The 27,310-nt window shown below is 48.5% G+C and overlaps 1 protein-coding gene across 1 annotated transcript in view; it reads right to left on the bottom strand.

Annotated features, from left to right (window-relative positions):
* The window catches only part of LIMD1 (LIM domains containing 1), an 80,694-nt gene extending 54,975 nt beyond the window's left edge, over window positions 1-25,719 (bottom strand). Inside the window, exon 1 of the mRNA XM_037849004.1 lies at window positions 23,542-25,719. Within this exon, the coding sequence (XP_037704932.1) occupies window positions 23,542-24,946 (1,405 nt within the window). The 5' untranslated portion in view covers window positions 24,947-25,719. The remainder of the gene's footprint in view (window positions 1-23,541) is intronic.
* Between the last annotated feature and the right edge of the window lie 1,591 nt (window positions 25,720-27,310).

Genomic DNA, 27,310 nt, shown 5'->3' with positions numbered 1-27,310 from the left:
GTCCACCCAGCTGGTGACCACTTTAAGTGAGAAGACAAACAGTTAAAGCATTTTACAGATTTCTAAAAACGTTACCTCAGCATCTCCTTCTGGAGTGTATTGTTTTTTTGAAAAACACTTTTACTGGGGTATAACATACATAAGAGAAGTCCCCAAATCCTAAGTTTATAACTCACTGATTCCTCAGTGCTCTGTAAGCACTAAACAGAACAGGAAGTAGAGCATCACCAGCCCCCAAAATGAGGGTCCAACTCTTACTGAGTGCAAGAACTTCTCAACCTTGTCCACACCCTCCCTCCTGAAGGGAACTGGAGTGGGTTTTGGCATAAATACTTGGTTCAAACCCCACTTAAGGCCATTATTTTAGTTTAAGCTCCCACCAAATGGCTTACAATAATGTCCACACCTCATGTGGTAACTCTGAGGATTAAATGAGCTCATAACATGCCCTAAACTGCGCCTGGCACACAAGAAGTATGCAGTAAAAGTTCATTCCTTCATCCCTTTCCAGAAAAGTTTCCCCCCTCCCCTCTTTTCCTGTCAGGCCTTAGGACTGTGAATTTATGAAAAGACAAACACTCTCCGGATGGACACCCACACTCCAAACACCTCACAAGCCGGCCTTGGGGTTCTTCCCGGGGACGCATCTGGGCTCCCAGAACCGGGCCTCTTCTTCAGGCCCCAGACTCCCCCTCCCTGCCACTCCACTGGGCAACAACCACCCCACAGGATGGCAAGGGCCCTGCAGCTCGACCACACCTTTCACCTGAGCAGATCCCAGCACACAGGAGGTGCTCAGACAGGAGGTGCTCAGTCGGCGCCTGCTGAGGGAATGAATGAACCCGCTCAAGGAGCCCCGTGGCTTCCCCCTTCCCACACAGCTCAGCACTCCCATCTCCCCATTTGGCACTTTCTCACCCGCCCTCTTGCCCCGCCCTCGGCCCCCAGCCCGACACAGACAACACACACTCCAGCAGGCGGCTGGGCACACTGTCCGCCTCTGTGTCAGAGAGGACTTCTGTGGTGTGGGAAGGCTCTGGGATAAGTGACCGCTGGGCAGTGAGAGGCCCCCGCCTCGGACTCTAGCCCAGGCTGCAGCCACAGCTGACCATGCAGAACTGGAAAGGAACCAGAATGAGAATCCATTTTCTTTGGGAAAAGACAAAAATCGTGAATTTTCTTCAGAAGTAACACAAGGCTGGTTTTAGAGACGCCACCAAGGAGGGAAAAAAGGATGCAACAGAGAAGGAAGACAGTGAAAGGTTGCTGGTAGAACCTTTTGTACTCTCCAGTTTCCAGACAGCCCTGCTCTTCTCCGCCTCCCCGTCCCCCGGGATCGCTGCCAGGCTCCTTGCAGCCAGAGTCTCCAACATCCACAGCCCACTAAGTGGCCGAGTGAGAGTAACAACACCTGCAATTTTCTCCTTAGGGCAAACAGGAAGTCCCAGAAACCCACTCTGCCCTGTTCTGTCACTTTCTCAGTAAGCGACCTTGGACAAGCTCCTTAACGGCTCCTTGCCTCAGTTTCCCCATCTTCAAAATGGGGGAGATAATACTCAGCACTTGGCAGGACAGCTTGATGAGAGGTGGTGCAGGTAACACCGGCACGTTGGTGCTTAATAGGCAGCTGTGAGCCCTGCATGGGCAGAGGGGAGACCAGCAGGGCCCCCGTCACGAAACAGAAGCTCTGACATCAGTTCTGTGCCTGCCTCAGGGTGCAGCATGAGGCAAATCGTTAGGCCTGCTTTCTCAGAAACATCAAGAACACTGCTTTTCAAGACTATCTCATTTAGAATCTGTACAGCAAATGGGCTATCTGCAATGCACTCACAGCCAAGATTTTCCTGGGATCTCCAAGAACCTAGACATCTTTCAGCGAAGGGTCTGGGCAACTGACCCATGTGTCCATAGGAGAGAAAAGAGAAGTGTTCAAAACCAAGTGTCTGCTGGGCTGCCCTGCGCAAGGGGGAAGAGGGGGCTGGGAGGGAGGGGGCACGAATCCGGCCAGGCCTCCCAAACTATTTTCAGGACTTTGACTCCTGTTGTGCACATAAGGAATGAGAAGGGTGGGGGTTGGGGAGGGCCACAGAAGGATCTACGCCCAAGAGTGACCTGGTTTTGTTTAACAGGATCAACCTGGCTGCTGGTTGGGTCAGACTCTTGGTTGGACAGAACAACAACTTTCTAACCATCAGAACTGCCCAGCTCTCCTCCGGGCTGCCCCTGGAGGGACTGAGCTCCCTGTGGCTGCTCATGTTCAAGGAGCAGAAGCAGTTTGTCAGGAAGATGCTGAAGAAGAGATTCTTGTTGAGGGAGGCAGGGAACAGGACGTAGCAGGTCCAGCTCTAAGGCTATGAATCTATAATTATTTATATAAAATAAAAATCTGTACATCCCAGCAGAAAATCAGGACAGCAACTAGGTGACACAAAGTCTCCCATGAAGTTCCAGAAACCAAATGGAAGTGGCATTTTCAACAAGTGACCAAAAGGGAAAATGGTTTATTCAATGGCTTCTAAACTCTGTTTTTTTGTTTTGTTTCGTTTCGTTTGCCACAAATTTCACTGATGACTCTAATTCTCTAAAGAAATTCTCTTTAATTCACTCAGATTATTAAAAGTTAAATATCTATGCACTGTACAAGCTGTCTTAACAGCGATTATCCCTAGGGTAGAATGATGGGTGTCTCATTATTCTTTTTGCTTGTCTACACTTTCTGACTTTCCTACAGTTAACTGTGATTAAGTTGGAAAAATAGAAAGGGGAAAACACACAAGACTTCTTAAAAGGTGGTACAAAAAAACTGAACCCTTTAGAGAACAGAGTAACTACCAAAAAAGGGTGAAAATCTCTCGTGAAAGTAATTATTTCAACAAAAGAAATCGGAAGAGTATCAGCTAAACCTCACCAACTCAGAGAACGGGGATCTAGAAAGCAATGAGCAAAGCAGAGCCTAAAGAAAATCCAGAAACAGTTCGCGTCAAGAAGCAAAGAGGAACTCTCACACATTGCTAGGAGTGTTAAATGGTACAGCCACTTTGGAAAACTTTTTGACAATTGCTTAAAAAGTTAAACATACACCCACTATACGATCCGGCAATTCCATTCCTAGGTATTTACTCAAGAGCAATGAAAGCCTAGGTCCACACAAAGACTTGTACACAAGTGATCATAGCAGGCTTATTCATAATAATCCACACCTGAAAGAACCCAAATGTCCCTCCACAGAGGAATGGAAAAACAAACTGGTATATTCATAGAAGGGAACATCACTCGGCAGTAAAGGATGCAACAACATGGATGAATTTCCAGACGTTATGCGGAGCGAAAGAAGCCAGACAAAAGGGTAATACTATATGGATCCATACTATATAGACATAACAGGCAAAATTAAGAAATGATGAAAAAAATTGGGATAGCAGTTGCTGTGTGGTGGGGTGGGCACTGATTAGCAAGAGGCAGGAGGAACGTTCTGGGAATGGAACCGTTCTCTATCTTGGGAGGGGTGTGGGATAAATGGGTGTACGCATTTGTCAGAACTGATCGAACTGTATGTTTCACTGAACGTAAATGGAGAGTTGTTAAAATCTAGCCACAAAATCTTTGACACTCCTCCCACCCAAAGGTGGGGGTCCATGACCCCTCCCCTTGAATGTGGGAGGACTTGTGACTGCTTCTGCTTACAGCAGAGGGGACACATGTTAACTTCCAAGGATGGGTCAGAAAAAGCACGGAGATTAATAACCCTGCAAACAAAAACTTGTATAACTGGGCAGAGGCCCTGCTCATTTACTCAGCACTGCCTCTTTTCTTCCTGCCCCTATCACTTCCTTTGCTCTCTGGGTAGAACCTACCCCCCTGACACACACACTCACACACATCCTCAGGTGCAGGTAACCCAGGGCAGGGGCAGCCGTGGGCCACGGGGCCACGGCGCAGTTCCATTCATGGCCCTGAAACTGACCTCCATGGCCAGCCAACAAAGGGCCTCTGTTTGAGCCCCCACAACCTGAGCGGAAAGCCTTGGCTACATCAGGCCAAGACTCAGACAATCAGGCCTTTGGAAGCTGCCTGGAAAGCCACCTCCCAACCTTCCCCCAGCTTGTGGGGCCCACTCCCAGGGCAGGCAGTCCTGTCAGCTGGGTCCCCGATGAGCCAGAGAGAACCCCCCCACCCCCACCCCCCACTTCTCTGGACAGGAAACACAGATTTTCACTTCTGCTCTAACCATGTCCAGAAGGCTGATGGGCAGCCTCTTTGGATGCTCCGCCTGCACTCATCAAGCTGGCAATGTGTTTTCAAGGTACTAGAAGACTGGCTTGGCTACAAGCACTGACAGCCCTGTCAGACCACCTGGAGTGACACCTTCTTCCTTCATCATTCCAGGTGGCTGTACCTGGGCAGTCTCGCCACACCCTGCACCTGGAAGGGCCTCAGTGGGCCTGTCTGGTGGTGGCAGTCATGTCATCAGTCTCCCTTTCTTTTTGTTTAAGCATTTATGGGTCTGAATGAATCAAGTGGACTTGGTTTCCAGTGAGACAAGGAAAAGATACTTCTGAGACAATAAGAGCAAGTGTAACAGCAAGTGATTACCACCTGCCAAAACTTGTTCAAAGTGCTTCACTAAGTTCAGCAGAAAAATAATGAAAGCCACATGTAATTTTACATTTTCTAGTACAGGAGTCACATTCAAAAAGCAAAAAGAAGCAAATGCAACTAATTTTAATAATATATTTTATTTGGCCCAATGTATCCAAAATATTATCACTTCAACATGTAATCAATATTAAAAATATTGAGTTATCTGACATCCTGTTTTCCACACTAAGTATTTAAAACCCAGGGTGTATATGACATTTATGGCACATCTCAGTTCAGACCAGTCACATTTCACTAACAGTGCTTTTTAGTTGTATGTGACCGGTGGCCTCCATATTGGACAGCACAGATACATACAAACTAATTCAATCCTCATAACAACCCTATCTACATTTTACTGGTAGAAAAACTGAGGCACAGGGATGCTACGTACCCTGCCAGGTTCTCACACCTCGTGGAAGCCCAGAGATGGCAGATCCAGAGCCCATCTGCTTATGCAGCTTTTCATTCCCCCAAACAGCTCAAATCTTGGTTTTAGTATAATATAAAATGACTTCTCAGGCAAGAATATGCATGCCTGCCACATCTCCCTGCTTCCCCAGGTCTTTGGTGAGCTGGTCCCTGGAGCTTTGCAAAAGTTTCCACCCAACCACTGCATCCAAACCTCTTCCGGCCCCTTCCAGCCCCTCCAGCCTTCAGCTACCCAAGGCAACTTCTCCCACGTGCGACAGCTCAGCCGAGACTCCTGGGTCAGGATAAAAGATGTGGACAGCTAGCCCGGCCCCCCTGTCTCCCTAGCAAGTGGGTGCAGGTTACAAGTTGACTCTGGAGTGTGCGCATGTCTCGGCAGTAATGTCTCCAGTCAAAGCACTGACATTCAGGAGGAAGTCAGGGAATATCTTCCTTCACTATTTGGCCAGGGTGTTCACTCATTTGTTCAACAAATATTTATTGTGCACTTGCCGTGTACAGGCACTGCCCTAGGCCCTGGGGATACCACAGTATGCAAAACACAAACCCCTCTCCCATGGAGTTTACAACCCCACTAATCCTAATGCAGTCTCTTGTCCATAGCAGGCACTTGATAAAGCAGTTGAGGGAATGAATCATTTTGGCTTGGAACTATTGTTTCTGGACGTGGTGATGGACAGAGTTGGGTAAAGGGCCCCGGGCAGGATTGGGGGAAGGGGCAGGTGACAGCCACAGAACCCATCAAGAAAGCCAATGACCCACTCGGGGTTCAGCCCACGTCCCCAGTTTCACGACTCCAGAGCTCCACCTGCCAAGCAAGACAGGAAACCATCCAGAGACTCCCCAGTTACATGCTGTCGGACTGAAAGTCCCTTCACCTGAAAAGGTGGTCAACTCTGAAGCTTATCCTGAGGCACAGGACTTCCCTGAGCCTACAGCACCTCCAAGATCAGCATCCACCTGCGTCCAGCCCACCTGCCACAAGCCCTTGCCTAACAAGCTCATCCTTCAACTCGGACATGTAGGTGGGGTCTGAAAACAATGGTACAGGGTGTCACAGGCACCCACTGAGTCCAAATTATGGAGAAATTACATTTGTAGCATCCACTGTGTCTCGGCCCACTACTGCTAAACAAACAGTGGCACAGTCACCAAAACACTCTGCCTTTTTATTCATTGCATAATTATCATTCTATATGATTCATTCATTCAACAAACATTTAAAAAGTAACTTTTACAAACCAGGTCCTGTGTTTTGTATTTTGAATCTTATCACTAATTAGTATTCTCTATTATTAACATTTTGCATGTGTCTGGTATCTTTGTTACAATTGATGAAACAATATCATAATTATACTATTAACTATATAGTCCATAGTTTACATAGAGTTCACTCTTTATTTTGTACAGTTCTATGGGTTTGTATTTTTTATTTTCAATCTGGTAATATAAATGCAACCTACAATGTCTCATTTTATGCACTTTCAATTATACAATTTTCTGGTGTCAATTACATTCACAATGCTGAGCCCCAGTGTTTGGCTTTATTTCCTCGTTTCCCTTATTTCTTAAGTGCCACTTTATCATACAGCTTAAATTTTTCCCCCAAAAGAATGTAGTTCCAGTTTCATGAGTGAGGTTAATGATAACCACAATGTTAGTGGCAGAAGTGCATTTTAAAGTCACCTTTGTTGGGACACGAAGATCCCACTGAGGAAACCTGCCAGCCATTTCAAAGAAGTACCTGCTGCCCAGAGGGTGTCATTTAACAGGTGGGAACTGGAGATCACAAGAAGGCTCATGGCGCACCAAGGCAAACCAAGCAGTGGGCTGGGATCCTTATCTGCATCCCAATCAAAGTCTTGGGTCTGAATAAAATCCACTTTCACTGGACAGCAGTGGGCTAGGGAGTGATGGACTTGGTTCAGAAACTGCTGGGGCAATCCAGGCCTTCCCAGTCCCAGAAGCTTGCTAGGGCACACAGAAGGCCATCTTTGGGCTCGTGTTTCTGTCTGGAATCCAGAATTAGAAAGTGAGGCACACTCGGCCCAGAGACTCAAGAGGCAGTAACTACCCGCAAGTCTTATTTAAGTGATTTTGAGTCATTAAAAATCTTCATAAAAAAGCTAAGGCTGTGGATAGGAAGGCTAAACGTCATTAAGATGTCAATCCTACCCAAACTGATCTGCAGATTCCAAGGCAATTCCAATCAAAATTCTAACAATTTATTTTGCAGAATTGGAAAAGCTAGTTATCAAATTTATTTGGAAGGGAAAGATGCCTCGAATTGCTAAAAACTTCCTAAAAAAGAAAAACGAAGTGGGAGGATTTACACTTCCTGACTTTGAAGCTTACTATAAAGCCACAGTAGTCAAAACAGCATGGTACTGGCACAAAGGAAGACATATTGATCAATGGAATCGAATTGAGAATTCGAAGATAGATCCCTAGATCTATGGTCAATTGATCTTTGATAAGGCCCCCAAATCCACTGAACTGGGACGTAACAGTCTCTTCAACCAATGGGGCTGGGAGAACTGGGTATCTATATCCAAAAGAATGAAAGAGGACCCATACCTCACACCCTATATAAAAATTAACTCAAAGTGGATCAAAAACCTCAATATAAGAGAGCATACCATAAAACTCATAGAAGATAATGTAGGGAAACATCTTCAAAACCTAGTATTAGGAGGTCGCTTATTAGACCTTATATCCGAAACACAAGTAATGAAAGAAAATTAGACAAATGGGGACTCCTCACACTTAAAAGCTTCTGTACCTCAAAGGAATTTGTCAAAAAAGTACAGAGGGGGACTCGGGCAAGATGGCGGCATAGAGAGAAGTGGAAGCTAAGTAGTCCCCCTGGAACAACTACAAAAAACCAGAAACAACTAGTAAATAATCCAGAATAACTGCGGGGGGACAAACGAGACCATCCACTCATCATACACCAACCTGAATTGGGAGGAATACCCGAGAATACAGCATAAAATCTGTAAGTAAAACCTGCGGAACCAGGTCGGGAGACCCCCTCCCCCATAGCCCGAGCTGCAAAGCCTCGTGGTGCCACAGAGAAGCTCTCTCCCAGCAAGCGAATACAGCTCAGCTGAGCTCCAACTGGAGTTTTAAGTAGCGAGTGTGAACTGCTCACTACAGGTACGCAGCCCCAAAAAACAGACAGAGGCTTTGGGTGACGACTGACCTGGGAGAGCCAGAGGGTTGCCTTGGACTGGGTCTGAAGGGACTATCTGTTTCTTTTTTGGCTCAGTGAAGAAAGCCCCAGTCATTTTCAGTTTCCAGGGCTGTGACTCTGGGAAGGGTGGAGACACCACAAGCAGAGAGGAGACCATTGAAATGCTAATGACCTCCACCTGAGGGGTCTGTCTTCTCTAGGAGGAAAGGGGTGGGGCCCTTTCCATTCAGAACCAGACCCCAGAGCCTGGGGGAACACAGCCATACCTCCTCAAACCAGTCAAGAATTATAGGCTAACAGGCGTCACCTGCTGGGCAGAAAAGCACAGTGACCCGAGGCATCAAAGGGTGGAGCAATTTTCTAAGACACACCTGCAGGGAAACCAGATACTGAATATTTCTTCCCTCTGGGACCTGAGCCTGTTCTGCTCTGGGAAAACCTGATTTGGATAACCAAGGAAACCATGCCTAGACAACAGAAAATTACAACCTACACTAAGAGAAACAAAGTTATGGCCCAGTCAAAGGAACAAACGTACACTTCAACTGAGATACAGGAATTTAAACAACTAATGCTAAATCAATTCAAAAAGTTTAGAGAAGATATTGCAAAAGAGATAGAGGCTGTAAAGGAAGCACTGGACATGTATACGGCAGAAATCAAAAGTTCAAAAAACCTACTAGTAGAATCTACGGAAATGAAAGGCACAACACAAGAGATGAAAGACACAATGGAAACATACAACAGCAGATCTCAAGAGGCAGAAGAAAACACTCAGGAACTGGAGAACAAAACACATGAAAGCCTACACGCAAAGGAGCAGATGGAGAAAAGAATGAAAAAATATGAGCAACGTCTCTAGGAACTCAAGGATGAAACAAAGTACAATAATGTACGTATCATTGGTGTCCCAGAAGGAGAAGAGAAGGGAAAGGGGGCAGAAGCAATAGAGGAAATAATTAATGAAAATTTCCCATCTCTTATGAAAGACATAAAATTACAGATCCAAGAAGCGCAGCATACTCCAAACAGAAGAGATATGAATAGGCCTATGCCAAGACACTTAATAATCAGATTATCAAATGTCAAAAACAAAGAGAGAATCCTGAAAGCAGCAAGAGAAAAGCAATCCATCACATACAAAGGAAGCTTAATAAGACTATGTGCGGATCTCTCAGCAGAAACCATGGAGGCAAGAAGGAAGTGGTGTGATATATTTAAGATACTAAAAGAGAAAAACCAACAACCAAGAATCCTGTATCCAGCAAAGCTGTCCTTCAAATATGAGGGAGAGCTCAAAATATTCTCTGACAAACAGACAATGAGAGACTTTGTGAACAAGACACCTGCCCTACAGGAAATACTAAAGGGAGCACTACAGGGTGATAGAAGACAGGAGTGTGTGGTTTGGAGCACAATTTTGGGAGATGGCAGCACAACAATGTAAGTACACTGAACAAAGGTAACTATGAATACGGTTGAGAGAGGAAGGTGGGGAGCATGTGAGACACCACAAGAAAGGAGGAAAGATAACGACTGGGACTGTGTAACTTGGTGAAATCTAGAGTATTCAACAATTGTGATAAAAGGTACAAATATGTTCTTTTACGAGGGAGAGCAAGCAAATGTCAACCTTGCAAGGTGTTAAAAATGGGGAGGCTGTGGGGGAGGGATGCAATCAGCATAAACTAGAGACTGTAACTAATAGAATCACTGTATTATGCTTCCTTTAATGTAACGAAGGTGATATACCAAGGTAAATGCAGATAAGAGGGGGGGATAGGGGAGGCATGTTAGACACTTGACATTGGTGGTATTGTCTGATTCTTTATTCTACTTTGATTTAAGGTTATTTTTCCTTTTGCTGCTTCCTAGCTGTCATTTTTTTTTTATTTCCTCTTTCTTTTGCCTCTCTACCTTCTTTGACTCTCCCTCCTGCCTTGTGGAAGAAATGTAGATGCTTTTGCTTAGTATGAGCAGAATGTTCAATTAGGATGAACTTAAATGTTTGGAAATGAACAGGGGTGTTGGTAGCAAGATGTGAGAATAACTAACAGCGCCGAATGGTGTGTGAATGAGGTGGAAAGGGGAAGCTCAGAATCATATATGTCACCAGAAGGAAAGTTGGAGGTCAAAAGATGGAAATGTATAAAACTGAATCCTATGGTGGGCAATGTCTGTGATCAACTGTACAAATACTAGAAATCACTTCATGAACCATAACAAATGTATGACAATACAATTAGAAGTTAATAATAGAGGGGCATATAGGGAAGAACTATATACCTATTACAAACTATATACTACAGTTAGTAGTATTTCAACATTTTTTCATAAACAGTAACAAACGTACTATATCAATACTAGGAGTCAACAATTGACGGGGGTTGGTTAGGGATAGGGGAGGTTTAGAGTTTCCTTTTCTTTTTTTCTTTTTTCATCTTTCACTTTATTTCTTGTCTGGAGTAATGAAAAGTTTCTAAAAATTGAACAAAAATTACGTGTGATGGGTGCACAGCTGTATGAGGGTACCCAGGGGCAAGTGATTGTACACTTTGGATCTTTTGATAATTGTATGGTATCTGAACAATCTCAATAAAAATGAAAACAACAACAACAACAACAACAAAAAAAAAAGTACAGAGGCAGTCAACGAAGTGGGAAAAAGTATTTGGAAACCATGTATCTGATAAGAGACTGATATCTTGCATATACAAAGAAATCCTACAACTCAATGAAAATAGTACAAACAGCCCAATGATAAAATGATCAAAAGATACGAAAAGCCATTTCTCTGAAGAGGAAATGCAAATGGCTAAAAAACACATGAAAAATGTTCATCTTCACTAGTTATTAGGGAGATAATATCTATTTGGGAATGGTCAGAAGTGACTACAGTACATTAATGGGATTATAAATATCAGTGACGCACTGAAGGTCAACATGTTCGTAAATGGTTGTTTAAACAAGTAACCCACAGAGTAGCACCATAAACCTAAATAAGTGTTAGCACAATATAAGTGTTAGCACGTATACTAATAAGGTATGATACTGGTGCAGAGGGTTAACAAGAGGGTAGTATGGAAAAACTACCCATTACGTATTAATGACTATATTTAATAGGAATATCTTACCAACTCTGCACTAATACTGGGGATGAATAATTAGCAGCTGATAAGAGCTCTGGGATGTATTATGTAACTGGTGGAACTGTAGCCTATAGCATCCCTTGGGATTTGCTCTATAGCTGCTCGTTGGTCTTCACCTTTCTGTACATACCTTGTATTGCACAATAAGGAGAGAACCGAAATTGTAGAACTTGTAACCCATAACAAATTTTGAAATTACCTATATGACAGCTTGTGGAGCTGTACACCGAGAAATGACACCTTTCTGTATGTATGTTGTATTTCACAACAATGGTAATGGCTAAAGTTGTGGAACCATGACCCATGACATTCTTCGAGATTTGCTAACTACTTATGAAATCGTACATTGAAAGTTTATCACTGATATGTATATATGTTAAAGTTCACAATTAAAAAAAAGTAACAAAACAAAACAAAACAAAACATCCATTATCACCCAATTTCAAAAAAAAGAAAAGGCTAAGGCTTCCCACCTGAGCAGATCAGCGGGGCGAATGCATCTTCATCACAAACATGAAGACAGAGCCTTTTTCAGAGCTACAGGAGAAGGCACCTCCCCAGACAGGGGAGTCTGGAAACCCAGTTCCTGGGCCTAGACAACTCGGGATGGTGGGCGGGGGGCGGAGTGCAGCTTACACTCCAGAGCTCTCCATGGGGTCAGGCTGGGCTACCCTGGGGACTTTGCTGAGACTGCACCTTCCCTGACTCCCTCCCCAACTTCATCCTGCTCCTCACCCTCCCTCACAGGTCTCCCCGGGGAGCACAGCCCTCATAACTCACTTGCATACAGACTCTCCTTCCACTGTCTGTTTCCAGGGAGCCCAGCCTAAGACATGTAGCTCTAGGAACCTGGCCTAAGTTTGGTTATGAGACTTTAGAGCTACCCAAGGTGGGTGAAAAGAGCACTTGCTCTGGAGCGGCTGAAGCCCTGGATCTGCTACTCACCCTCCAGCCATGAAACCCTTGGCATGCCACCTCGCTACTCAGAGGTAACGTCCCTCACATCTCAGAGGAACGATTACCTCAACTATATGATATTCATCAGGGAAAGGACACCCTAAAGAACAACGGAAAGGCAAGGGTGGATGTTGGCACTCCAGGAACAGGATCCCATCTCACACGGCCAGCGCCCCTGGTGCCAGCACAGAGCAGCCCATAAAAAACATGCTTCCATGGAGCTACCCTGGGGAGGGGCGGTGCAGGCATGCCATGCGGCCTTACTTGCTTCCAAAGCAAACATGCATTTTTATGCCATCCCCACCCCAGGGTTCTTCTGCACACACCCGAGGGAAAGCTTCTAAGTACAACTGATACACACACGCCCTGCTGCACCCCACACGCGGTGTCTGAAGGCACGTCCTGCCTCTCACCACCGTCACCCTCAGAGCCAAGAGCCCTGAAACCAAGGCTGGCTCTGCAGGCTCGTGGCACGCGAGAGGAAACAGAGAGGAAACAGAATTATAATAAGCACAGGACACCCAAGGGCAGCCATGTGCCTGAGCTTGCACAGACAGAAAGTGGCACCATCAGGCCGCAACGTGATCTGCCGTCTGACAGCACACTCCTGTGAAGACAACTCTGTCAGCAACTCCCCAGAGCTGTCAGCTGGGCTGCCCCAAATCCATTTCCTTCTAAACTCACTGCCTTGCCACATCATCAGGAAGCAATGTGAACTAAGGGTGGGGTGAAGAGGTGGGATTCGGCAGACACAGACAACCCACCCCCCACCCGTCCCTTCCCACCCGACCCCACGAGCCTGACCGTCATGTGAGCAAATGAAGCCACAACTTGGTTCCACCCCGACCAAAGGAAACCCACAGACTCAGCTGACAGGGAGGCACAGGACAGGGAAGCTGCTGTGCTGTGGTCAGAAGGGGCTTCAGGCAACGAGAGCTGAGTCCACCACGTTCTCTTCAACGCTGCAATGAACATCACCAGCACGCTCACACCCAGAGCCTGCTGTGATGCTGTGTCCACCCCCCGGCTCGGGGCCTGCTTGATGAGAGGGGTGCCTTGTCCACTGGGTCCCCTCAGTAACCCGTCACCACAATTCCCACAGCGGGCTGCAGCAGACCCATGCTAAACTCAAGTCCCCTCCTCTTGGATGACAGACAGCATTATAGCAGGCTTCCAGAAGTTTCCACAATTACAAACACATGTTTGGAGGGAGATAGAGGCCCCTGATGTGCTCCCTATCAACTTTCAGTAACTGGGAGTAGAAACCCATCCTCACTCTCCTGGGACACACAGAGACAAGTCACAGAACAAGAAGGGCAAGGAAGGAACTTGGCCAAGTCTAAACTCTCAGCTCCCAAAACTTAAAAATAACCTGGCTGTGGATCTTAAAGTACTCCCTTTGAAACACTCAAGCAGAAAGTCTCCCACCTTCCAGCATGACCCTGAGATCCTGTGTCCAGCTGGTTTCCCTGTGAGGGGAAAATGAACAACAAATACTGGAGTAGATACAAATATTTGCTGGCAAGCACTACCCTGGACGTGCCTTGGAAATCTGGGTGGCCTGTATTGTTTAGGGAAAAGTTTCTGTTCCTTTTCTCAGGCAGACTCAAAGCCCAGTTTCGTCCAACGTTTGGTTCTAAGCACCTGCACACCCAGCCTGGGGCGGACGTTGACCCCTAGTCCAAGGCACCCCGGCTGCCCCCAGGCAAAGTGTGTGCTGGCACAACCGTCAATCCACTCCTTCCCCAACCCACACCCCTCCAAGGACGATGAGAAGTTGAGTGACTGAGGGGTTGGTGCAGTCAGAGCCACTGAGCAGCCCGTGTGCCGCAACCCTCCTGGCTCCGTCCCTGCCCTGCAAAGGGGCTTGCCCAGCACAGGCTTCTGGGCACAAGAGGAATCTGGGTGGGATCCAGCTCCTCCAGCCAGCGCAGGGCCCCTCCAAGCCCTGCCTGCTGCACTGCTGCAGCGTGGCCCTGGCTCCACCTGAGAAGGAGGGGACCTCGGCCCCCTTCTCGTGGCCACTGTGCCTCTTGAAGTTCTCTTTCAGTCACCGTGTTTCCCAGAGCGGAAAGGCAGCGCAGCCAGGTGGTAAAGACATCGGACTCAGAAGCCGGACTCCCAGAGTTCAATTCAGCAAATCTATTCATTAAATATATTAGGCAGGTTACTGAGCCTCTATGTATCTCAGTTCCCCATCTGTAAAATGGACATAGTAAAATAGGGTTGCTGGGAGGATGGAACAAGTCAATACATGTGGGATGCTTAGAAAAGTGCCTGGCACAAAGTAATTGCTCAGCAAATGTTAACTGAGCCCCATAATCCCAGCTATTTAAAAATAACTTCTCCCCCCTTCAAACCCTAACTGGAGTCCATCCATCTCTTCAGCAGACATCCACGGAGCCCAAAAAAGTGGGGCCCTGGGACAGAAAGGAAAGGCCTGACGGTGCCAGGCCCCAAAGCCACAGCCCCATGTGGGGTCTGGCCTGAGACCCTCACAGAGGGCACCACGGGGCCCATGAGGACACTGGGACATGCCAGGAAAAACGAGGACACCAAGCACCATTGACCCGGGCTCCCAGCTATGTTCATGCCTTAAGGACATGAAGTTTAATTCAAATAAAACCCTCAAAAGGCCTTTACGTGTTAATGATCACTGAGATATCAGTGGTTTGCCATGTTTGGTTGATGCTTAAAAGAGACATTTAGTCGCATCTAATCTCACTTTAATTAGACACACTCTTCAGAGCAAATTGGCCTCTAGCTCAGTAAATGATTCTCCATTTGGCCAAAAACCCAAGAACCACAGTATACGAAGGATCCTGCATTACCAACAGGCTCTGGTCACTATCTAGCATTTGAAAACCTTCTGCAGAAAATCTTAACACAGATTATTCTAAGGGTAGCAGGGGAATGCGTAATTCATGCTTCTTCTTTTAATTGTATGCATTTCCCAGAATGTCTGAAGTAAAAATGATAACCATTTGCAATTGAAAAAATGTATCTGCAACTTAAAAAACTGTGGTTTGATTCCGTAGAGGTTTTTAGAGGTCTGTTAGGGAGACGACATGCCAGGCTGCTGGGCTCCTGGCTTCTCCAGCTCTGCTGCCCAGCCCCTTGTTCTCAGATAGTTGAATCCAGACATCTAATTGTACCCAATGCCAGAGTCACAGAACTGCGGGCGAGAAGAGCCATCAGTGGTCATCTCGGCTCAGCACAGTGACAGAGGTGTTCTCCCCAATGTCCAGCCTTGGGTTGTTGGTAAGATCAGGTCCAGAACACCTGGTTTCCCAGCTCCCAAGTGCGTGCCTTTCTATTCCGTCTCCTAGGTTGAAGTCATAAACCAACAGATGTAAAAAAGAAAACAGAACTGGGATTTATAAAACCTCTGGCAGGAATGGCCATGGCAAAAGATCAGTTTCGTGCTCTGGATTATTAATGGAAAGAGCAGGAAGACTGGTGGGGGTGGGGGGAAAACCAAGACATTTTTTCCTGCTCACAAAGGGAACAGAGCTTCCCAAGAACAGGAGGACTCGAGAGAGAGAGCATGACAAGACGTGGTGGATGGTGTGGGAAACCCGTGTCAGGGCTTGCAGAACTGAGGAGGACGGCACGGCCGGGCTGCGGAACAGCAAGGGCAGGGATCCATGGTGGGATAGGGCTCAACCTGCTCAGGCAACAGCTGGAGGCTGGTGTCACGGGAACACCATGAGCAAGCTGGGGAGGGGAAGGAGACATGCTGGAGGAGGGCCAGGGCCAGGGTGGACAGGGCTCTAAAGGCCACGCTGAGGGAGGTCTGGATTTCACTGTGAGGGTGAGGGCTGGGCCTGACCCTCTAGTGTCCTTTCCTGCAGCACCAAGTCCAGGGCTAATGGCAGAGTGAAAGGAAAGGCTGGTGGGGAGAGCTGACCCATGGGGATGGTGCTGGTGCCTGTGACGACTGTGGTGGTGTCTGAGTCCTGACTGCTGAGCCGAAAGGAGCAGCCATCATCGCAGAGCTGAGCTGGGACGACCCAGGGGGCCAGCAAGGGAGTCTGCCCTGCACGGACAGCACAACTCCCTGCCATGCCCGCTCTGAGCTCCACTCTGGTCACCCAAGCAAGCTCCATTCACCTCAAAACGTGCCAAGATTTGTTTCTACAAGAAATTTTGTTGTTGTTTTAAAAGTTACTTCAAATTACACTCTCTCAAAAATTATCTATGCTGTTAGAAGGCAGAACTGTGATAAACTTTGAAGGGTGGTGGCAGTGGGAAGGGGGTACAAACAGGGGCTTCAGTGGGGGGGTGACACTCGTAACAGAGCTATGTGCACTTCATGGAAATTCATCCACCTGTACACCTATGTGACGATTTTAAGGGAGGCTGCCCGGTCCATTAAAAAAAAAAAAAAAAGAAAGAAAAAAAACCCCACACATAGCCTGCCCAATTTCTAAAGGCCCAGGTGTTCCCATAACCCAAGGTGTGCATCTGCAGGGCTAGGGAGGAAAAATCATAGTCTTGGGTGGCACTTTAAAAAGTTACCCAGAAACACAATTTTGGGAGATGGTAGCACAACAATGTAAGTACACTGAACAAAGGTAACTATGAATACGGTTGAGAGAGGAAGGTGGGGAGCATGTGAGACACCACAAGAAAGGAGGAAAGATAAAGACTGGGACTGTGTAACTTGGTGAATTCTAGAGTATTCAACAATTGTGATAAAATGTACAAATATGTTCTTTTACGAGGGAGAACAAGCAAATGTCAACCTTGCAAGGTGTTAAAAATGGGGAGGCATTGGGGGAGGGATGCAATCGGCATAAACTAGAGACTGTAACTAATAGAATCACTGTATTATGCTTCCTTTAATGTAACGAAGGTGATATACCAAGGTAAATGCAGATAAGAGGGGGGGATAGGGGAGGCATGTTAGACACTTGACATTGGTGGTATTGTCTGATTCTTTATTCTACTTTGATTTAAGGTTATTTTTCCTTTTGCTGCTTCCTAGCTGTCATTTTTTTTTTTTATTTCCTCTTTCTTTTGCCTCTCTACCTTCTTTGACTCTCCCTCCTGCCTTGTGGAAGAAATGTAGATGCTCTTGCTTAGTATGAGCAGAATGTTCAATTAGGATGAACTTAAATGTTTGGAAATGAACAGGGGTGTTGGTAGCAAGATGTGAGAATAACTAACAGCGCCGAATGGTGTGTGAATGAGGTGGAAAGGGGAAGCTCAGAGTCATATATGTCACCAGAAGGAAAGTTGGAGGTCAAAAGATGGGAATGTATAAAACTGAATCCTATGGTGGGCAATGTCCATGATTAACTGTACAAATACTAGAAATCACTTCATGAACCAGAACAAATGTATGACAATACAATTAGAAGTTAATAATAGAGGGGCATATAGGGAAGAACTATATACCTATTGCAAACCATATACTACAGTTAGTAGTATTTCAACATTTTTTCATAAACAGTAACAAACGTACTATATCAATACTAGGAGTCAACAATTGAGGGGGGTTGGTTAGGGATAGGGGAGGTTTAGAGTTTCCTTTTCTTTTTTCATCTTTCACTTTATTTCTTGTCTGGAATAATTAAAGGTTTCTAAAAATTTAAAAACAAAAATTAAGTGTGATGGATGCACAGCTGTATGAGGGTACCCAGGGGCAAGTGATTGTACACTTTGGATCTCTGGATAATTGTATGGTATCTGAACAATCTCAATAAAAATGAAAAAAAAAAAAAAGAATTATCACTTTATAAATGCCTTCTTTGGCAGAAGAAAGAGAAGGAACAGGCCCATGTGTCAAGAGATGAACAAATAAAACAATTAAGGAAATTTGGTTAATCGATAAAATTTTAAAACATAAAAAAAAAAAGTTACCCAGAGAATCAGAAGTTTACTTCCATACAACGGACACCTGGACTCACTAGGCCCAAACTGCAGCACAATGTCCCTGAAAGGAATTTGGTCGACTCCCCAGTAAGCTGGCCACAAATCACTCAGACCAAGCCAGATGGCTGAGCTGCCGCCTTCTGAAATGCCCTATATTTGGGGGTAACAGGGGCCGCTGGGATGGCACAGATAGGCCTGGCATTCTGGAGGGATTGCTCTATTACAGGATTGGCCATGGTGCTTCCTTTTAATTTGAAAAATGCTCTGTAACCACTCTCAATGTTTCATTCAAGGCTGGGATTAAGTCCCATATTCCAAACATCTGTTGCTAATTAAGCCAGATAAGAAGTGCTTAAAGGATCATTAAGACAATGTGCAACGTTTAAGGGGCTGTCCAATCAGAAGGAGCAGATAGCAGATGTGCTCTCTATTTGGGCTGCTGATTCAACCTCATGCACTGCCAGTAAAATGAAATCGGGTGGGACAGAGTCCTGTCAGGGGGCAGGGCCATTCCCAGGAGGGGTCACACTTGCTTTTAGGTGCCAGGCTAAAACACTTCTGCCACCTGTGTTTTCTGGATTCAAAACCACAGCAGGAATGTCCATAAAACACAGGGAAACTAAAGGCAAAATCAGCTGCTTCTCTCTCCATGCAGGGTAGGGGGAAACGGCTGTCAACCTGCTGGGAAAGGGAAACCCTGAGATCAACTTATTCTTGCATCTCCACCGTCTAGTGACTAAAGGAGTCTGGCCGAGCCTTCTGTCCTCTAAGGAAGAAGTGTGTGGACTGATCCTGGGTGGCTACAACTAGCCTGTGGTACTAAGGGGGGCACGCAGTGACAGATCACCCAGGGAACACAGAGCATACAGAAGTCCAGATTCCTGAACATGGGAGACAGTCAAAGAATACTGGATTTGGAAAGGACAGGGGACCCACTGATGCCTTCCACAGCAGCTGGGTGGAAGGTGAATCCGGAGGGGTACACAGAAGGCATCCAACTCTGACCCTAAAGACCACATTGTCCCACTGTCCAGGACAGAGATGTAGAAGGAAAAGCCATTGGTGCTCTGGAGCCTTATTGGCATAAACGCCTGTCACAACACCACCATTTATAGCTGTGTGGTCTTGAGCAAGTCATCTAGCCTCTCTGGGCTTCAATTTCCTCCAGTGTAGGATGAGGACAATGGTTCCTACGTCATAACTGCTGTGAAGGGTAAGTGACAACAATGCCCACACAGAGCTTAACCCAATGCCTGGCACATCATGGGCACTCAACATGGCAGTTATTATTAGCTTCATGGTGCCCAAGGTCACACACTGTTAAGTGCGCCAAGAATAGGGGCGGTGGTGAGCACAGTGATGCACCGCCCAGCTCTCCCTTCAACAAAGGAGCTGCTGCCCCGGCTGCCCCTTCAGTGATTGCTCCGACTGCAGAGAGCCGTCACCCCAGTTCACCACCTTCCCAAGGCAGCCCATATCCAGTGACGATCTGTGTGGGATTGAAGGCTGGACCATCTCAGCCCAACTCGGGACAACCCCTAAGGGCACTTCTCACTCCAGAGCTCACTGGGGGGTCAGCTGAGGTTTCCCAGGTCTACACTGCAGCATACATTAATAACCAAGAAGGGGATTCTAAATGTTGGCCACAGGATTTGACAAATGTAGCATGTCGTGTAAACAAAATCTTCCCAATGATGAGATTTAAGGACAGGGAGATGCATCGGTGGTGGCGAGCCCCTAAGCTGGTCCAGCAGCCTTGTTCCGCAGGTGAGGGGAGTGCGGCCTGGATGAGCACAAGGTTTCTTCAAAGTCCCCAGCAGGACTACGCCAAGAACTGACTGTGGGATGCTCAGACAAAGTTCCTTCTCTGTTGCACGGCTGGAAAAGAACAGGACAGAAGCTCTGCTGCCAAAGCAGACTCAGGCAGACCCTCTCCTACAAGGCAGGTGGCATGTGCCCCAGCACAGCCTCCACGGAGAGCAAGTGGATGGCATCTAAACAGCACCAAGCCCCCAGCCCCACAATCCCTCCTGGGAGTTCATCCTACAGCTACGACGGCTCACACAGATGGGCACATTCTAAAGGTCCATCAGTGAGGGCTGCTTACCCACCCAGGCACATCCATGCAGCCCACAGAGGCTGAGGCAACACTACCATGCTGATAGGGAACAATTGCCAAGAAACACTGTTAAGTGGAAAGGCAGGATATCACTAAGATTGACAGGCAGATAGCTAGGTACACACACACACACACATATCCGGAAGGACATATCAGTTAGTAATTAGGGGTGGAAAGGAGACTAATTTTCACCACACATGCATTTGTATGTTTTGAATTTTCTACATGTAAATGCAGTGCTTAGTGAAAAAATAAACAGGTTTTCAAATCTGTGCTTGGAAGACAGATTGGCAATGCTGGCTAGAAAAATGGGCACGGGGGACAAACTGTCAGGCTCAATTACACTACCTGGGAGACACTGGATACATAATTTAACTCCCTGAGCTTCTGTCTCCTCATCGGTAAAATGTGCATGATAGAACTTGCTTCCTACAGTCGTCATGACGCGTAGATGAAATAATGGATGCCAAGTGTCTAGCACAGCGTCTGACACACAGCAGGCCCCAGGGCTCTGTTGTTGCTGTCTCCCCTGCCGAGAATGCCCTTGCCCCCCAGCAGACACCTAGCCCCTTCCTCTAGCCTCCTTCAAGCCTTTGCTCAAAGGTGGGTCTCTCCCTGACAACCTCCCCACTTCTCCCCTGGCCTTCCCTACCCAGGACACCATCCCGTTCTTCTACCTTATCTCTCTCCCTTGTACTTGCTTATTTATTTTGCTTATTTCCTGTCTCCGTCTACTCCAATGTCTGCTCCAGGAGGACAGAGCTTTTGGTCTGTCCTGTTCATTGCTGTATTCCCAGGCCTAGAACAGAGAGTGGCACAGGTAGGTGCTTGTAGCATAATAAAAACTTGGTGGGTCTTCGTCCTCAGTTCCCAGCACAGTAACCGCTATATCCTTGGAATGTCTCCTGATAAAAATGTTTTGTTATTCCTGGTGGGTTCAGGGACTACACTCCATAGTAGATGTGATATGGGTAGAGATGACAGGGTGGGGCCAGCCACACCCGTGGTCTTAGGTGACCAGAAGGGCCGACCACGTGATTAGTGGGGCTTTGAGACAGCCTGACCTCCCACCTCTGGAAGGGGAGGCAAGTTACAGAAAGAGTGCAACCATGTGAACACTGACTCGATAACACTCCATAATGAGACCCCATATAAACTTAGGACACTGGAAGCCCCAGTGATTCACTGCTGTGCCTGACTCTGCGTGGAGAGGATGCAGAAGCTGGCCTCTGAGACCCTCCCAGACCTCGCCCTATGTGTCCCTTTTTTTGGCTGCTTATTTGTATTCTTTTACTATAATAAAACTATTATCATAAGTGTAGCACTTTCAGTGAGTTCTGTGAGTCATTCCAGTGAACTGCCAAACCCAAGGAGGTGGTAGGAACCCCCAAACTTGGTAGTCAGTTAGTCCAAAGTGTGGGTGACCTGGGCCCCCCAACTAGCAACTGGTGTCTGAAGGGTAATCTTACCCTGTGGGTTCTGGCCTAACTCCAGGGAAAGTGAAAATTGAATTGAACTGAGTTACTGCAGTATTTGCAGGTGCAGCCAGAACGTAGTGAAGCTATTGCAATTAGAGTGCTCAATAAATGTATGTTGAATGAATAAATAAATGCAATACTGCCACCTTGATCTGGAGTGTAAACCTGAATATACATAACTGCTGTTTTGTTCTTTAATAAGCCTGAAATTAAAGAGCAGAGAAAAATTTAACTTAAAAGATTCACACAATTTCCCCCTAAGTATTTCCATCCAAAGGGTGCAAAGGAGAGAAAAGACGGTTCAGAGTAAGATGGTGCTACATGCCTTAAAAAATAAACCAACAAACAGTTACCCTGACCTCTGACTGCTGAGTGTGGTGTGAAAACTGGTTCCCATGAGGTTCCTGTCAGGAACAAGAACACAGGGCTGCCCTGGGTTTTGACCAGGGGCCCCATGCCTTGGACACTGTCCCTCCAAGTACCTTGGGACAGAACCATTCACTCACGGAGAAGAGTAGACTGAAAGCAGTAAGCCAGCCATCTTCCCCTTCCAGAACCTTCCCTGTCCCTGCTCTCTTCCCTTTGGCAGAGCTGCTACCACAATGGGCTCGAGCTTCCCAGGACTCTCAGGCCTCACGTGGGGAAATCATGACCCAATCAGCCAGAGTTCAAAAAGGAAAAAGGAAACTACAAAACCCTCAGACTCTTCTAAAAATAGGCTGTTTCTCTAGTTAGGTCTCCCATGAGACTTCTACATCATTACACAACAGAAGAACATAGCTCATCACTTGCAAACCCTGGGGAGAGAAGAAAAGCTGAAGCCGGCAGTCTCCAAGAATATGCGTTTTTAAAAAGAGAATAAAACAAAAACTCAACTTTTAAGTAAAAGCAGCAAGCAGCATCTTCCATCCTATTGTGAGCTACCTCAGGTCAGCTGTGGATGTAACTTGCCAGCTGGCTGGTACCCAGGGGCACCCATTCCAGCGGTTTTCAAATCTTAAGAACATCAGGATCAATTGGCCGGTCCGAAAAACACTGACTGCTTGGTCCCACCCCAGAATTTCTGATTAGACTTGGGGTGGGGCCCAAGTATTTGAATTTCTAACCAGTTCCAAGGTAAAAGATGTTGCCCGTCCAAAGACTACAGTTTGAGAACCACCGTTCTAAAACAAAGTCTTCCATGTTAGTGTTTCACCTGCCTCAACCACACACAGTTAAGTGCAGACACATACACGCACACGCACATGCACACGCAGTGGTCAAGAGCCCCTGCCCCATCCACTGGTCCTCAAATGGCCAGACCCGCCTGGCCAACTACTGAAAGCTGCTCCCATTCAAGTCTTGCGTGAACCTGTTGCTGTGAGAGACTCTAAAATCACACCCAGAACCCTTCAAGTCCAAAGCCATGATGACACTTCCCTTTTTGTAAGTGGTCATGAGCAGTCCCACCCTGCTTCACCCTTCACACATGGGTAACTCCCAGCTGTAAGATCCGCTTTCTGCCCAGGGATGCTTTCAAGTTTTCAAGTTTCTGAACTAGAAGTTGAGATAGAGAAAGCCAAAAAAAATAAAAATAAAAAAAACAGGCCCCTTGAGGAGAGCTGCAGCATCCCTGGGGAGGAGGGGGCACTTCCCCCAATCAGAGGGACCCCATTACCACCCCATGTGCAATCCAACCAACCTCTCACTCACCAAAGTAATCAGCTTTCGGGTGAGTATCCATCTCGCGCTCCAGACGCTGCGTGAGGGCTTCTAATTTCAATTCAGCGACTGAGGGTCCGAGCTCAGGGCCTGGGACAAGGGTCTGGCAGGGGAGCCTCACCCTGGGGGGACTGGGGCTCCCTGGGAGCACAGACCCCAGGCTGCCATCAGGGGACCAGCCAAGCGGACCCTCTTCACAAGTTAACTCAGGCAGGGTGGACATCACTGGAGGGACAAGGCTGTTGGGGCTGAGCTTGGGACCAGTTCCAGGGTCTGTGCGGCTTGGCTTGGGACCCAGCCCAGAGTCCACACCCGGCCGTCGACTGTCCATGCGGTCAGGCGAAGATGACGGGGCAGTACTACAAAGGTAGGTTTTGGGCCCATCCGGGAACCAGGGCTGACGGTCCACAGTGGGTTTGCACATCACACCCAAAACCTCACTCCCCACTCCCGAGTTTGTTCGCAGAAGAGCTCCTTGACTGGGGCAACTGAGGGCCAGGGGTGCTAAGAAGGAAGGGGTCCTCGGCCCAGGGGCCTCCAGGAGGGGCCCATTCTCTGGGCATGGGGAAGGGAGGCCAGGGCTCACCCGCTGGTTGGAGGCAGTAGACCAAGGGCCTGCTGGCTTCACATTGCCACGGCCACCAACACCACCATCCTGGCCATGGAGGTCACTCTCAAATGACCTGCTGGAGATGGGGGACAGCTGCTGCTGATATAAGTGATGGTCTCCGGAAGATCTGGGAAGCGGCAGGTCACTCTTTGGGGGCCTAAGCCACCCACTCCCTACACCTGACCGCGTGCTAGGAGACACTCCCAGCTCACCACCCCACTCTGGGCTTTTCAAAGAGAGGTTATCATAATAATCTCCATGAGTGAGGCAGGAAGGATCCTCACAGGGTCCCAGCTGGTGGGAAGCAGATGTTTCAGAACTTGCCAGGCTCTCCCTGGAACCACAGTCCTGGCTGCCATATCTCCCACCATGGGCATGCGGCCTTGCCCTCTGCTCCTGGGACGGGTTCAAAGGCTGCCCAGACGCAATCGTGGTGGCCACCCCAGGTGCCACCAAAGGGGCAGCGCGAGGGGGCTTCGCAGCACCATCCAAGACCAGCTTGCTGCCCACACCAGCTTCCCGGTGGGCCTCTGGGCCCAGGCGGCTGCTTCCATTGCTTGGACTTCGGACTCCCCTAGGCAGGGTCTCATCCTGCAAGAGCTGTTGCTGCTGCTGGAGGTGGATTTTGGCCATCTTGGTGGCAAACACCCTGCGGGTCTCCTCAAACTCTGGGTTGTTGCCTGCACCTTTGTCCACTCGGAAAAGCCCATCCTTGGAGGCCTCGTACATGTTCAGGTCCTCAATGAATTTACTGGCCTCCAGGCCCAGATCCTCGTACTTATCCATGTTGCAGCCACCTGCTCCCGTCTAGACCAGGTGCCTGGGTGAGGGGATCAGGGAGGGAAAGGGAGGATGGTAGCAAAGGGCAGGTGCTCAAGTCCAGTCCAAAACAGGTAAAGAATTTGACCCCCCCAGCGTGAGGGTCATGGCCCCAGGCCTTAGCGTCCCGCTGAAGTTCAGGCCTAAAGGCCAGATGGCGCAAGTTTGCCTCCAACTCCCTTCCCCCCACGGGTGCGTCCACGTGGGGGCAGCTGGTGGAGCTTCTCAGTCTCCGGCTTGCTGTGCAGAGTTCTTTTTTCTTTTTCAAATCATAAAAGGAAAAAGAAATAGGCACACAGAAAAAAAAAATCACATCCTCCTTGAGCAACCAAACTCGGAAACCCACAACAAGGCAACGAGCGTCCGCTGGCGGGGCGGGTGAAGCCGGCTCGGGCGGGAGAGTGTAGAAGCCGCCGGACGGGCCCGGCCGGAGCAAAGGCGCGGCGCCCGGAGGCGCAGGCAGTTCCCGGGCCCTCGGAGACCCCGCTGCTTCCTCCAGCAGCCCCGGAGCGGCGACCTTGCCAAGCGCGAGAAGCGCGCGCCGTTCCGGGCGCACGGACCCGCCAGGGGCCTAAAGACTGACGGGCGGACGCACTGGCCACGGCAGGAAGCTCACAGCAGCTGGAGCGGGAGAGCCATTGTCCGATGGCGGTGGCTGGACGCGCGCGGGCCCGAAGGGGCGGCGGGTCGCGGAAGCGAGTGCGCGGAACGAAATCCCAGCCGCTCGCTTGCGGGCCGGGCACGTCCCGGGCCCGAAAGGAGGCGGAGGCGGAGGAGGTGGCCGAGGGGCGGGGGCGCCGCCGAGGGGCGGGGACGACGCGCAGGCGGGCGCCCCGGGGCAGGCCTGGGCCTGGTAGCGTGGCGGAGCCTCTTCCCGCAGGCCGGGCTGGGGAACTCAAAGGGGCACTCCGCACGTCCGTCCTGCGCTCTCGCGCGGGGACTGCGCGGGAGTTCCCCGCTAGCCTCTGCCCCCGCCACCGCCACCGCCCCCCTGCGAGTCCTGGACCGGCTCGGGTCTTCCCCTCTCCCTTCCCGACCGGGCCGGGCCCGCCCCTGGCAGCGCTGAGTTGGAGCCTCCGGGCCGAGACGGCTGGCCGCGCGGCCTGGGCAGCCTGTGTGGGCCCGAGTCAGAGCCTGGATTTTGCCGGTGTCTGCAGGGTGCAGGCTCCTCGCCCTGCCGTGACTCAGTTTCCCTAGTGGGACGCCCACCCCGTGTGCCCTCTAGGCCACCCTCTGCCCGAGTCTTGCCTGCCGCTGGGCTTGCCCGATATGCGCGACTGAAGATCCTGGGTGTCACCCGTGGGCTGGCCAAACGTCCTCGCAGGACGGTGGGGAGACTGAGGCACAGGGGTAGTGTCCCAACATGCCAACGTGATCAGCAAAACGTAGATGAGAGCCAAAGTCCTCCAAAAATGGGGAAAGGAAAAAAGTTCTCTTGGGCCCGGGACAGCGCGCGTTTGAGGCTCTGGGTGCAAAAACAGACAAGTACCCTGAGGGCTCGTTATTCTTATGTAGACTCCTGACCCCCAGGGAGATCCACTGGACTCTGGCGGCGCCAGGCCTGACTCCTGGGCGCCCCCGCATGGCCCGGAACTCCCTGCACCAGCTCCGAGATGCCCCTCCGGGAAGCTTCATTTCCCACACAGCAGCCATAGTGATCCTAGGACAGATACACCAGACCAGTCATTTCCTGCTCAAACCCTCAGTGCTCACCCCGGGCTTGTATAGAAATCGATCTCCTACCATATGGCCTTCCCCGCCCTGGGCCACGCCTCCCCGACCTGATTTGGGGGTCCTTCCTCCCTGCAGTCCAGCTGCAGGAACTTCCGGGTATCTACCCAGAGCCCTTCCCATCTCCGAGGAAATGACTTCCAAAAGTCCTCCCTGTTCTTTTTCAGCACCCTCTTTGTTTCCTGCTCTGCCCTGATCACTATTTATAATTATTTGTCTCTTTAGATGGGTTTTTCATTTGGTTGGTTGGCAGGCCCCCGGTACATCCTAGTATATAATAGTTGACTAAGTGAATTAGTGAATCTGCCAGGGTTGTGAGGAGAAAGGAATCAGATAATATAGATGAAAATGTTCTATATTCTGTAAACCAAAAGTGGAACTTGTTTAAAATGCAGAATCTCAGACCCCACCTCCAACCTACCGAATCTGAATCTGCATTTTAACAAGATACTCAGGTGATTTGTTTGCACAGTAAAGTTTGAGGAGCCCTGCTGTAAAGCACTATGCTAGACTGAGGTGTTTTGATTTTTTTTTTATCTTAATGTTTGTCATCTACAGAAGTAGTACATGACTATGATAACAAATCTGAACAATACAGAT

Source organism: Choloepus didactylus, chromosome 1 (genome assembly GCF_015220235.1).
Source record: "Choloepus didactylus isolate mChoDid1 chromosome 1, mChoDid1.pri, whole genome shotgun sequence".
NCBI classification, from domain to species: domain Eukaryota; kingdom Metazoa; phylum Chordata; class Mammalia; order Pilosa; family Megalonychidae; genus Choloepus; species Choloepus didactylus.
This window is presented reverse-complemented; position numbering and strand designations above follow the sequence as displayed.